This window comes from Morone saxatilis, unplaced genomic scaffold, assembly GCF_004916995.1.
Source record: "Morone saxatilis isolate NCDOM2014 unplaced genomic scaffold, NCSU_SB_2.0 Contig24, whole genome shotgun sequence".
Lineage (NCBI taxonomy): Eukaryota > Metazoa > Chordata > Actinopteri > Moronidae > Morone > Morone saxatilis.
The window spans coordinates 4,716,985-4,731,047 of record NW_023339807.1 but is presented as its reverse complement, the minus strand read 5'-3'; the positions used below and the strand labels follow the sequence as shown (position 1 = coordinate 4,731,047).

The 14,063-nt window shown below is 42.3% G+C and overlaps 2 protein-coding genes across 2 annotated transcripts in view; one reads left to right on the top strand and one right to left on the bottom strand.

The window, feature by feature from the left end:
* The window catches only part of zfpm2a (zinc finger protein, FOG family member 2a), a 114,808-nt gene extending 110,821 nt beyond the window's left edge, over positions 1-3,987 (top strand). The window contains exons 7-8 of the mRNA XM_035671552.1: positions 520-747; positions 1,085-3,987. Coding sequence (XP_035527445.1) covers positions 520-747; positions 1,085-3,648 — 2,792 coding nt within the window. The 3' untranslated portion in view covers positions 3,649-3,987. The remainder of the gene's footprint in view (positions 1-519; positions 748-1,084) is intronic.
* Positions 3,988-4,010: 23 nt separating this feature from the next.
* Positions 4,011-14,063, bottom strand: part of si:dkey-122a22.2 — a 20,295-nt gene continuing 10,242 nt past the window's right edge. The window contains exons 8-11 of the mRNA XM_035671553.1: positions 9,181-9,319; positions 6,309-6,391; positions 6,113-6,209; positions 4,011-5,989 (exon numbers count right to left, since the gene is read on the bottom strand). Coding sequence (XP_035527446.1) covers positions 5,822-5,989; positions 6,113-6,209; positions 6,309-6,391; positions 9,181-9,319 — 487 coding nt within the window. The 3' untranslated portion in view covers positions 4,011-5,821. The remainder of the gene's footprint in view (positions 5,990-6,112; positions 6,210-6,308; positions 6,392-9,180; positions 9,320-14,063) is intronic.

Genomic DNA, 14,063 nt, shown 5'->3' with positions numbered 1-14,063 from the left:
CACACACACACACACACCAGTCCACAGCCTGCACTCAGTCACCTGCTTAACAAGGAGCGTCGTCTCCGCCGGGCGTAGATTAACCCAGATGAGTCTCTGCACTGGAGATAAGAGCCATCGACCTTCAAGTTTTGGGTTCACATAAACACACTGAGGCTCGAACTAACGTGTTAATTGCAAAATACACGCCTCATGCAAATAGTGTGTTTGTTTACTTAGCGAGGGCTATCTGGGTTCAGCTCAACAGGGAGGCTTCTGTAAGCAGATGGTCCAGTGTTCTTGTTTGCCCTTGAGAAAGGGCACCAACCCAGTGGTAGCAACACAGCGATATGCAGCAGCTGAGGATTTGGTGGAAAAGCCTTTTAACACAGGCTTTGAGAGTCAGAACTGTAGAAGAAGAGGAATATGAGTGTATGCATGCGTGCAAGCTCTTTATCTTCATACTTGACTGCATAAATACGAAAGTACTGTATATATCCTGATATCATGTCCCCTTTGTCCCCTTCCTTGTTCCTCCAGAGGACATCTTCCCCTGTAAGGCATGTGGAATCTGGTTTCGGAGTGAGAGGAACCTGCAGGCCCATCTGATGTACTATTGCAGCGGGCGACAGAGGGAGCCAGAGACGGTCGTGGAGGAAAATGACACCGGCCCCCACCAGACCCCGAGTATCTGCCCATTCCCACAGTGCAACAAGAGCTTCTCTGGAGCCCGGGCCCTGGAAATGCACTTGAGCACCTCACACAGTGGTGGGTGGCAATGTCATGGATTAATTTTTTTTCTATATATATCACAGCTTTTGAAGATTTTTAAAAGAAAGGGGGTCAAAAGTGCTGTTTTAGAAAAAAATGACACCGGGACAGAGTTTTAAACAGGTTTGGAAAAATGACTGTCATTTCTTTTCAGAAATATACATATCCCGCTGTCAGCTAGCATAGTTGACAGTTTATCCTTGAGCAAAAAAAATCTAGTGGATGGGAATAAGCTTGGCATAATGCATGAGCGTTTGATGGTTTCTACAGTTAACTCTAAAGGAGAAGTGGGAGGCGAGATTCTGAGCATTTCTCCCTTTTATCTCCTTCACAGGTGTCAAAATGGAAGAGAGCCTCCCTCCTGGCACCAGCCTGAAATGCACAATCTGTAACTACACGGCAGATTCTCTTATTACATTCCAGCATCACATCATGTCTCACCTGTCACAGGCGGCCTTCAGATGCAATCACTGCCATATCAGCTTCCAGAGCCACAGGGAACTCTTACAGCATCAGGACTTACATGGGCACGGCAGCAAACTTCACAGGGAAGGCGACGGCACCGAGCATTCCCCCAGGGGGCCCGAGGAAAGCCTCCAGCAGCAGCAGCAGCAGGCCCGCGCTGAGCTGGCCAACAGGAAGGATGCTCTGCTGGGAAGTCCCAAAGGGGCCCTCAACAAGGAGACCAGCACAGACGGAGAGGCTGACAAGGCTGAGAAGAAGCCCATGCTGTCTGTTCAGAAGGGAGAGGCCCACCCAGGCAGCAAAGCCAGTTTTTCTTACACTAGGATCAAGTCTGAGCCCTCCAGCCCCCGGCTGGCGTCCTCCCCTGTGCAGCATAACATGCCTACATTTCCCATGGGCCCCTTCTTGTCTCAGTTTGCTTTCTCCCAAGACATTTCAGTAGTCCCGCAGGCTTCTGAGATTCTGGCTAAAATGTCAGAGCTAGTTCACCGGAGGCTGCGCCATGGAGGGAACAGCTACCCCCCTGTCATCTACAGTCCTCTTATGCCCAAAGGGGCCACCTGTTTCGAATGCAATATCACCTTCAGCAACCTGGACAACTATTTGGTCCACAAAAAGCACTACTGTAACAGTCGCTGGCAACACATGGCAAAGTCTCCGGACTTCTCCGCCCTCTCAGATAAGGTCCCGGAGGCTGTGAGCCCCAACAGTGGTCACAGTTCTGTTAGCATGTTGGCCGGCTGCCACCCTACAGAGGCCGACAACCACCTCATGCAGTCTGCCTGTCTGAACTCCAATGTGTTGGACATGATCAATGCTGGGGCTAAAGGGCCTGATAAGGATCTAGCAGGACAGGTGAAGAAGGTCTCTACCCCAACTGGGGCTGAGGAGAGGCTGAATGGCAAGCAGATGGAGGGTAAAAGCCCCAGTACGGGTTTGGTGGAAAGTGACAATGACCCTAACAAGACAACCTGCGAAGCCTGCAATATCACCTTCAGCCGTCATGAGACCTACATGGTCCACAAGCAGTACTACTGTGCCACCCGTCATGACCCACCCATGAAACGCATGTCCACCAACAAGGTACCCTCCATGCAGAGAACCATGAGAACCCGCAAACGCAGGAAGATGTATGAGATGTGTCTCCCTGACCAGGACCACCAAAGGCCCCCTATGGGTCAGCCGGGTTTCCTTGGGGTTCCTCCTATGAACCCTTGTACATCCCAGGAAGCTGTAGAGAGCCTAGCAGACCGCTTCCATCCCCGCTGTGACATCTTCCCAGGTATGGTACCCAAACACCTGGAGGCCTCTCTGACTGTCACTAAACCTATTCTGGCTCCCAAATGCAATACAGTGGAGCAGCAGGAGCTGGACGCTCCCATTGATCTCAGCAAAAAGTGTTCGCCAGTCCCTGACAAGACATGTAGCTCCCCTAAAAGACTGTTGGACTATCACGAATGTGCAGTGTGCAAGATAAGTTTTAACAAAGTGGAGAACTACCTGGCACACAAACAGAACTTTTGCCCTGCAACAGCCGCCGCCGCTGCTGCTGCCGCCGCTCAGCAGCAACAACAGCCACAACAGCAGCAACAACACAATGAGACTGGCAGCCTGGAGTCGACCATGTTCCCAGATGTGAAAAGTGACGGCAGTAACAACCCTGATGACGTCTATGATAAGAGCCCAGGCAAATGTGACAAGAATGGCAATGGGAAGGTGATGGTGCAGAATGGAGGCATGTTCCCCCCTCACCTGGGGCCTGTGTCGGGACTCAAGACTTTTGCTGAGCCCCAACTCATTCCAGCAAAAGATGAGAACAAGAATATGTTTCTGCCCCACTGCCTTTATCCCGGAGCAATAAAGAAGGTGAAAGGTCCTGAACAAATATCGCCGTACTTTGGGATAAAGCCAACTGATTATGTGACTGGGGGAGCAATGATGCAGGGAGAGGCCAGCGAACAGGAGCAGAGCGTTAATGGGGGAGGAGGAGGCACAGGAGGAGGAGGAGAGACAGGAACAACCAGAGAGCAGGCCCAGCAACCTGCTGCTAATGGCTGCCCCCACCCTGGCAAGGAGTCCCTTCCCCTTCTGCCCAAAAACCGGGGCATGGTCATCGTCAACGGGGGGCACAAGCCCGAGGAGCGTTCAGGCACAGCTCCACCGCAGCAGGAGAACCAGCCCCAGCCAGACGGCCAACCTCCCAATCCCTCACCTACGTGGGCCACTGAGAACCAGGCTGACTCCAACGAGAACATGTCGCCTTCCTCCAAGTCTCCAAGCGAGGAGGCGGCACCCACAGCCAACAAAGGCGTGAACGGCTCTGGAAGTGGCAAATACTGCCGCCTCTGTGATATCCAGTTCAACAACCTGTCAAACTTTATTACCCATAAGAAGTTTTACTGTTCATCACATGCTGCAGAGCATGTAAAATAAGTTGAGAAGAATAAGACAGGTTCTTCTTCTCCCTCCCACACTTCCCCTCCCCTTCCCTCCCAACTTTTACCCCTTTTTTCTCCTTTGTTTTGGTACACTGTTGTGTCTGGAATAGTGCATCACGCAGTGCTAAACGCTGCTTGTGGACAATCAAGAGAAGCTTCTTCTTTCATCGTTTTAAGACTTAAAAATGCAAAACCATTGGTTAAAAAAGAAAAAGAAAAGAAAAATGAATCAAGAATAATATTGGTGCCACTTTCACATTAATTTATTTTACAATCAGTATTAATAGGAGTAGTGATCTTAATTTAAATTCAAAATGAAATTTATATCAGAGTTGTTTGTAATGTTATTGTATAGTCATTCTTGTGTAGCACACATATTGTTTACACTGTAATGTAGGCTCAATGAAACAATAGACAATACAAAAATGAGATGCATTTTAGACACAAAAATAGCTACTGAGGCACTTGTATTCTTATTTGCTGTACCAGTTTCTGTATATGCCCAAAATGTCACTTGCAGATTGCTACTAATGACTTGTTTGCCTTAAAAATCACCATTTGGGGGTGATAACCAGGCACAACCCTGCATCTCACATTTTGGCATATACACATGGCTTTGCATACATATGTGGCTGTTTGTCCCTGTCTCTTTTCTTCAACTCAGATGTGGATGTTTTCATGAGGATGGCAGCATTCTTGTATAGTACTCGTATTTCTGTTTGATGATACACTTTGGTCTCCCTTTTTGAAATTTGCTCTCAATGCAATACTTTGTAAATTAGGGAACATTACTGAAAGCAGTATTATGAAATGGGGACTGTGCATATAATTATTTGTAACCCCATAGGGAAAAAAAGAAGTTGTACAAGAATTAAGTTTATTGCTGAAGAACAAGATGGGTGGGAGGTCAGTGGGGATACTGATGTAAAATTATCATTCCAATGTCCTGATTATGGGAGAAAATGTTTCTTAAAACGTTGTTGCTATGCATGTATATGGATGGAATTAAATTCCAGATCTGTTGGAAATTTTTATTTTGATGTGGTGTCATAATTAAACTTAAATCCTCAGGATAAACCAATGCTGTCTGGTCTTTCTTTCACAATACTGTATAGCCATCAAAAGAGTAGGGGTGTAAGTATTGAGTTGAGTATTGTGATATTATGTCTCGTGATATTGTATTGATCCTCGAAAACCATGTATAGCTTTTAAAGTACTAGTTTATGTGCAATACTTGTGGCATTGATTTATTTTTTGTTGTGTTTAAACCCCCAACTGCTAGGTAGCAGTGATGTTGGCATAAAAAACTTTTTTACTCAGAATATAAGCATAAGGGAATGTGTATGCACATATTATGTATTATTTTTTTTTAAATATATGCAATATATATGCTTACAGTATTGCCATATATATCACAATATAGTGAATCGTTACCCCTATATCATGATATGCATCATATCATTAGCATCTTGCCAATACACAGCCCCACTAGAATTCATGTTTTCCACAAAAATAAGCCCAGTATAGTTAAAATAGATGCAAAAGCGCATGAAGATGTATTTACAAAAATGATAAATTAGCTTCGCAGGCAATACTCATCTGTTTAAAATTGATAAAATAAATCAAATCAACTTAAGTCCAAAAATAGAGGTCTATGTCTGGTTGTGATTTAACTCAATTATATACAAGTAACAAATGACTGAAGCTGATGCAACAGAGACATAGGAACCCAATGTACATTTCCCTCTGGCTATAACATGGCAGAATATTAAGACAGAACTGAAGGAGATAAAAAAAAAAAAAGTATCAGGGTGAGCAATGACGTGTGTGGCCTTTACATTGATAAGGAGTAAATTTGGCACTGGCCAATCAGGTAAAGAGACTGAAATAACAACTTGAAAGATAAGATTTTCTGAATCTAAGACTGCAAATATTTCATCACACTGAATGCCCTCCAGTTATTTTCAATTAAAAAGCTTCCAATGGAGCAGAGCTGTGCAAAAATATGTTCAAAAATTGACTACTTCATGAACCTCACCAGACATTTAGACAATCTCTACAGATCGCTGCAGGGAAAGGTAAAAAGATAACTTGAATATTTTATTGAATATTTAAAACATATTCGATTACTGTCCATGTCTGGGGTATTGTTACATGTTGGCCGTGGGTCACTCGCTCTGCTGTTTGGCTTGTCGTTGGTTGACTAGCTTCCTCAGGTGCTGGCTGATGGCAGATGGCTTCTTGTAGATCATTCGCCGGTCTGCTCCTTTTATGTGAATGTGATTGGCTGACGGGTAGGACTCCTCCAGAAACTTCTTTTGAAGCTTAGCTACCATCTGGTGCAGGGAAAAGATGATTTAATATGGCTTTTGCACAACCATTACTACAGTATTGTTCTGTCACTGTACCAGCATTAATAATGCATCATAGAGTTGTGCAGCTACAGTAAACATTCTCACCTGGTTTAGGTGTTCTGGTATTTGCTGGTCAAAGGAATCCCCAGTGATCACACTCACAGATGTTCTGCTAGAGAGGGGCTTGAACTTTGTGATATCCCTTTAAAAGCAACAACAAACAAATGTAAATACTCACCACCTGACTTCTACATTGAACACGCAATCCATCCAGAAAAGAATGAAAAAAAGACTGCCATACCTTACTTGAGCTGCACTTTCATTCAAAAAGTAATGCTCATCCACAGCACTGCTCTGGTGTGCAGGGTTACTCAGTAGGTATTTCTGTAAGAGACAGAGAAAATAAATCAGTCACAACATCTAAAATAAATGAATGAATGGACACTACTTACATTACCTTCAGAGCCAAGACAACACAAAAAGAAAGCAAACCAGTACACAGCACTGTAAATGCATCAAACACATACACTTGACTAATTAAACACACGTCACACTCATCGCACGTTGATGGCAACAAAAACAGAGCTATGTCCAACGCCTTGTATGTTAACACATACTGTAATCTACCTTCATCTGTCATATAAAACAGACTCGGATGTGCAGCAGACATTTTCAGGAAAAGCTCAACTCAAACATCATAATAAAAAGGACAGTAGAATTTGGCATTTCATTCTCGACCTCATCCAGATCACACAGGTGGCACTGACTGTCCTCCTCTGGGACTAAACGGAAGGATTTCAAATTTTAACTGAGCACAAATAGACCTCTAAGGTTAATAGAGACATATTGCTCGGAAGTGTACCAACAGTTAATATAATATCTTCTGACCACCATTTTTAGATAGCAGAGATTTCAAGTAGCTTACATGAGTACAGTATATACAGTATATGTACATGCTGTATATAAACTGAAGACCAAAATTAGAGAATAACTGTTCCCTTGCACATGCTTAGTTATTTGAGCAATTCCAATAAAAGATTTGTTTTGTAAGACCATTTGGAATGTTAATTAACCTATTCCACAGTTGCAGCATGTCACCCATCCCATATCACCACAGCCACCATTACTGACAGTTTTGGTGACATCCTAAAAACAAAGCTTCACCTTTTGTTTGTCTACAACCCCAGATCCCTGCTGCGCCATCGAAAACTGGACGGACACAAGATTTAAACAGTTGTGTGTATGTATTGTATCTTTACAAAACCTAACCTTATTTAGAACAGCCCCCCATGACATTAATTATAACTGCACTTACAGTATGATCACACTGTGGTTGAATCCCTGAGACATAACTGCTCACATCCTTCAAGCAGAACGTAATACTCTTTCTTAGTTCCATCCAAAATGTACATTTCCAAGATCATTTCTAAAAAATGATGAATGATTGCTATTGTAAGTCAATTTTAATGCGGAGAAGTCAGTGTCCAGCTCATTCAATGAGGCAGCTCCAGACAGAATACTGATATGACATTGTGAATCTCAGCCTTGGTTCTCTGATTCTCCAGCTCAGGCTGCGGAAAGTTCACCACGCGATCAAAATAGATGGGAATTCTCAAACTGAGCAGGATTCCCCTTTAACTTTTCTCCATCATGTGATGTGACCAGATCGCTTTAGTGCCGTTAACATAGCAGCAAACAATTCTGCTCCAGTTCAATTAAGCAGTGGTTACAGAACATGCCCTTGAGAAATGGACTGCATGCTCTATTGAGCCCGGCTAGCTTGTGTGTGCGTGTGTGCATGTTGTAACCTTCACTAGCCTGTCTACAAAACCTTTCTCTGTCCTTGGAGAATTCAAGCACAATGATGTCCTTATCTCCTTGGCAACAACTGTAATACTTGAAAAGCTGAAATAGGTCCCTCATCACTACTGCCATCAAATCGTGGGTGGCTGGCAGCAGAGAACAAGGAGCCTTAACGAACTGTTCACATTCATCCCGGAGCAGGAGTCATCGCATCATACAGGCAGCTGCAGAAAAAAAATTAATGCTGAACAGATGTTACTGGGTGCTCAGAGGGTCACTAAAGTGTGAGTTGTTTCTCCAAAGAAAAAAAATTTAAGAATTTGAAGTAAGACTTAAATGCAAGAAACAAATACTAAATTGGCTTTCCTGCAATAATCTCTCTTTCTCTATGTCCTTAATGCGGCCAACATGAGTGTCTCTTCCCCTGCTGTAATAAGGTGTCAGTCTATAGAGAGCATTAGCCCATGATACCAAAGATATTGGTTGTTGTTCATCACCAGAATCCATTACTACTCCTCTGCCTGAGATGTTTTCCATAGCAAGTAAAAAATGACTACATGACTTCATGACAAGCAGTGTCGCCACTGTATGTGTGTGTGTGTGTGTGTGTGTGTGTGCGCGTGCATGTGTGTCTGTTTAAACAGATTCACAGCAGATCTAAGTGTGGACAGGTGAAAAATACAAAGAGCCTACCTTGTAGAAAAACTTCATCTGCAATACACAGGAAAAAGCTTGTAGCTTATATTAACAGCCTTTTCCTCTATGACCTGTCAAAAGGCTGAGTTTACAATATAGCAGGCATCAGGAGATACAGTGCAATTGCAGCATCATGTCAGCTCCAGGAAAGGGGTTCAGTTTTCATTTATTTTAAAATGACGTCTGGTGTCACATCATGCCAAATTCACAGTCTCTGACGATGTGAAGACAAACGCTTCTGCAATCATCATCCTCTCGTATCTCTGCGGAGGAGGAGACATTATTCTCACACTAGCACCATCCTGTGGCTGCACAGGAACGATGGGAGGAGCACATTTAAAATGCCTAAAACATATCACTTCTTCCTCCATATTTCTAATTAGGTTAACAAAAGCTTATTCAGACTATAGAAATTTTATTTCAATTCATTGTATATGAGAGTACCTTTCTACCTTCATGACTTCTTATATTTATCCCTAAATCCCCTCAAAATCGCTGTGACCTGCTTTGCCACCTTCAGCATGACACAACATTTAAAAAAAAAGAAATATTTCTGCAGCTTCGTCTTTTTTTTTTTAACAATCAATGTCACAGCCTTTTGGGCTTTGGGGGTGCCAGTGTGTGTGTGTGTGTGTCTGTATGTGTGTGTGTGTGTCTGTGTGCATTAGCCTGACCTGGCGCTGGATGAACTCTTCTGAGACATTTTCGCCTTTAATAGTCGGTTCAATCGCCCCAAGTATAATCAGCATGCGGCTCAGCCCTGTAGCTGCTGAAAACTGCCTGGCTTGGAGTGAGGGCAACAGCTTACCATACCTAAACAAACACACACAAACATCCACACCCATAAAACTTTAGCAGAACACAAACTAAAGTGTTAAGAAATTTGGGGACATTTAACCATTTGACTTTCTGGTTTTTAAAGCGACATTAGTTGATTTTTGGCCACCGGTCGGCAACAGAGTGCAAAATCATTAATCGTTATAAAGGCAATCTAGCTGACGTGTTAGGAAGCAATTTTCTATTTACACATGCGGCAAACATGGAGTAAGCATTCATAAGTAAGTGTTCTGAGTGGAGAGAGCTAAGGGAGACAGCAGAATGGGTCGATAATTCCCCTGCAGGTTCATCTCTACTACTGACCTCTTTCAGATGACACTTGTTGTTTGATCAAACGTTAATATAAAAATATTAGTGCAGCATTAAAGTGTAGCCATCACTGCCAGTCTCTACCGACAGGTTTACCAATAGTCACTTGAGTCTTCAAAGATAAAAGCAGCTGTAAATGATCAAGTCAGTGTTAACAACATACTTCGTTCTAAACGGCTCTATTACAGCAACAAGGGTGATTTTATGATCACAATAACAGAGTCAAGCAAAGTCATACATAATATTTGCCTTCCTCCATTCTTTTTCAACCCAAAATCTCAAAGTTTCTCTTCAGAAACATTTGCCTGGGGAATGAGAAATACACTTTTTTTGGCAGATGAGAGAAGAAGAGCTGTGGGATTTTGTAACTCAGGAGGCCCAATCGGTCTCGGCTCACTGGTGCTCTGAATTGGCTGGTCTCAGCCTGTGGAGCCCAATCAATAGTGCCGTGCGCCTGCTGCCGCCATCGCCGCACCGCGCAGCCTGCTCCTACACGCAGCCAATAGCAGCACCAGGAAACACTCGTCCCTGTCTTAGTCTTACTCCTGATCTTGGCCAGACGTACAGCGCTGTGCCCCTGTGTCTTATCGATTTCTCTCTGCTGTGTTCAGTCCTACAGTACATTTCAATACCTGATAAAGGACTATGATATTAGGGTAAGCTTAACAGGGATGCAAATAATGGCTTTTTTCACTACTGATTAATTTCAATAGTAATAGTAGATCATTTTATTTATTTTACCAATTAACCGATTAATTGCCCAGTCTATAAAATTAAAGAAAATAGTGAAAAATGCCCGTAACAATTTTCCAGAGCCCAACTTGATGTCTTCAAATTGCTTTTTTCTGGCTTCAATAATGGCAATGTCAGTATGTATCAGTATTTCATGCAGATTTTCATAGTGACTCAGATGATGAGTCCTAACGGCTTAAGTGAACCCCTGATTTTTTCTTTAATGCCACCCTGAGGTTGACATTTTCGGTTTGTAGTGAAATGCCTCATGGATTGCCATAAAGTACAGACCTTCATGTTCATTTAGGTTTGTTTTGTTAAGTTTGTAATTTATTTTGCTGTTTTGTTTCTAAGATTCTTTTCTGCCCTCATTTGATAGTGGCAGTAGAGTACAGACAGGAAATGTCAGGAGAGAGCGGGATATTACATCCAAGGTCCCCCAACCGTGGACGTTGAGTGCATACGGTATGCGCCTTAAACCATTAAGCAATGGTTTATGTGTTTAGTGCTAATTAGCCAATGTCAGCGTGGTAATACACTGAACTAACACGGTGAACATGGTAAACATTACTTGCTAAACCTCAGTGTATTAGCATTGTCATTGTGAGCATTTTGCTATGCTGATGTTAGCATTTAGCAGCCTCACAGAGCTCTTCACTTGATCATTTATCAAAATTGTCAAAGATTTATTTTTCTTTTAATTGACTATTAATTGACAGTTAATTTACTAATTATTTCAACACCTATTAATACTTGTAGTAAGAGTATCTTACAGCACAAGCCCTCGCTGTATATTACAGTCTACATTTCACTGTATAACAGGCAGGGTTCGGCACTGCTTCACTGCCATTATACTGATCATATCAAACCTACATCATAAACATGCACTTTTCATGTGTAAAATAACCCATTTCACCTGTTGTTGATAACCATGTTGATATGACATGCTGCTATCCAAAGAACTGTAGCTTGAAATATCAAACTCTGCTCCGGCAAAGCATGTCAGCACTGATTGGTCAGATAAAGCGGTTACAAACAGCCAAGAATGGTTGTTCAACTCCTACAAATGGCTGTGTAAAGATGACATATCTGCCATATTCATGGCAGAAGAGACAGTCCCTACAGGTCAATAATAGATACACGCAGAATGGGGAACAGAAACAAGTTGACTGCTCTAATTTTCAGTTTTCAGTAGACAGAAAAAACTTTTCAAATCAGACCTCCGGAGAGTGACATTTTGACATTTTCATCTTCCTTGCTACAGTTTTCCCCCCGAAGTCATTCTGGCACCACAATTTAGAACTGACTCTTCGACCTGGCTCTTAAGGGACTTCTCAGTCTCTGCACATTTTCCACCTGTCACCCTTTTCTTACCCCTTGATACCAAAAATAAAGGGGAAAAAAAAAACCCCTCTCCCTATCAGCCCCCTAGTTCGAATCTGGTCAAATCATTCCTGGGTCTGGCATTGAACATTATTTCAAGGATTCTCCAGCCACCTGTCCTATTCCCTCCTCTTTTTTCCATTTTTAATTCTGCCCCGGAGTGAGGATTATGCGAAGCAAGGCATGCGTGTCAAAGGGAAATTTAGTGGGTAAAGACAGCCAAGATTGGCGGGATGAATTAAACAGATAACGGGAGGAGACGAAGTGGGGGAACCATGTAGAGCAAAACGCCTCACCGATGTTGGTCATTTCAGAGGGGCTCTTTTTTTTTTTCCTCCCCACAGGAGCGAGGAGGCAATATCTAAATTAATAAAGTGATGAAATGAGTTTGTGCCGTGGACTTTCTGCTGTTTGACTTTCCCATCTGGATTAGTGCAGGCTGAATGGACGCTCTGTTACTTTTGTTACAACTGCGCAATTCACTGTCGGAATTTGGCCCTGTAGTGATAAGGCTCCCCTCCTCCTCCTCCTCATTACCATCTCATTTCATATGCAGGGCCTCTGTTACCTGAGAGCCTGCTCAGACACAAAACACGAACTATTACACGAGCTTCTGCCAACTATTACAATGAGCAAAGAACATTTAAACACGGACTATTACATGAGGCTCAACTAACTATTACGCCGAAGGAACTTTTTTTTTTTAAAATAGTTATTGCAAAGACTTTCAGAGAATATTACAAAAAGGAGGGCATATATGGACGTGGGCAGATGTATGATGAGGCCTCCAACTCTCACACAGACAGAACAATTTGACCATATTTTTAAGAATTCTAATTTTCAATGACTTCTGTGAATCAAGATTCATCACAGCAAAACAGCTAACTGTAGTTCGACACGGACGGAGCTTTAAACCCCAGATTTTACATGGAGCATAACACTTGTAAAGTCTCAAACGGTTTAACACAGCAAAATATGGTCTGAAAATAGTAAAACACAGTGTGAAATCAAGACAAAATAGTAGGTTTAAAAATGTATGAAATGCTACATGAGTGACCTTTCTGAATCGGAATCTATCGAATAAGTTAACACCACCCTTAGGCACAGTTAGTGTATGGTGTGCCATGCATGAAGTACTACACTTTGAGTGATTTTATTGATGATGACTTAGGTATTTATTGTGGTACTGGGTTAGTGCTAGTATGATGTTTTCTAATCACATGCAGTTTGCTATTTTAAATCGAGGGCTACAAAGGAAATAAGTCTTGGGCTTTATTGTGTTACTGTATGCTTGATGTTTTTGTATTTGTGTGTGATTTGATTACAGCTATGTTAAATTACCAGAAGCTAGTGTATGGCCTTTTTTTATTTTTACACTGACAAACATTCCACACACAGAGAAAACTTTTCAGATCACACTTATGAAGAATTAAAGTTTCATAAACCTTTCCATATTTTTCACACAGGCTTTATCTGTGTGAAAAAGCAGGGCTACAGTTAAACACACTGTTCTAACTCAAACAACACTTTACTTTCTCATCTAAATTTTATGAAACGACACACCCAGCCAATTAACACTACCCTTAGTTACTGTATGAAGTATTGTGCTCCTGAATTGAACAGTATTTAGCACCATATTGTTCTCACGCAAGCAGTTCCATAGCTTTGTGGTTGTAACACCCCAGTTTCCCCAAGGGGATCATTATTTGCTTCATATTTTATGCCAAGAAGGGGCAGGAAAATTGTTTTTGGAGGCTAAGCAAAGCAAAAGAAAGAACCACTGCTGTTCCTTGACATAGTGAATGCATTCTGGTTACATTCTGTTTAATAATCTGATTAGTATCTAATATAAACTATTCTGATTCTGCTTTTGTGTGAATACTTAAGGATGCGTTCTAACTGGCACAATTATTGTACATTACATTTAGTACTATATCTGCTTCATAACCTGCCTGATAATCAGAGCGAATTGCCATTTTGTTTCACTTTATTCATTCACTATTTGAATCAGTGAACAAATCTGAGGGGTGGCCGGCAATTCAGAGGTCTGAAGGAGGCTACTTTATTACATTCCATGCTGCTACAGTTGTAGCTTCCAATGGTAGAAAAATCAATTTGTAATCATTTTATTTGGGGAATAAGCACAACCTTTACATTGCCCAATTATAAAACAACTAAAATATATGATGTAATACCTAGTATGAACACAAGGTGTCAGTCTTGCACCACAGCCGATGTCAGGCTTAATTGCAGCCTCTCTTGTCTGCTCTCAGTCCCCCCCCCCCCCCCCCCCCCC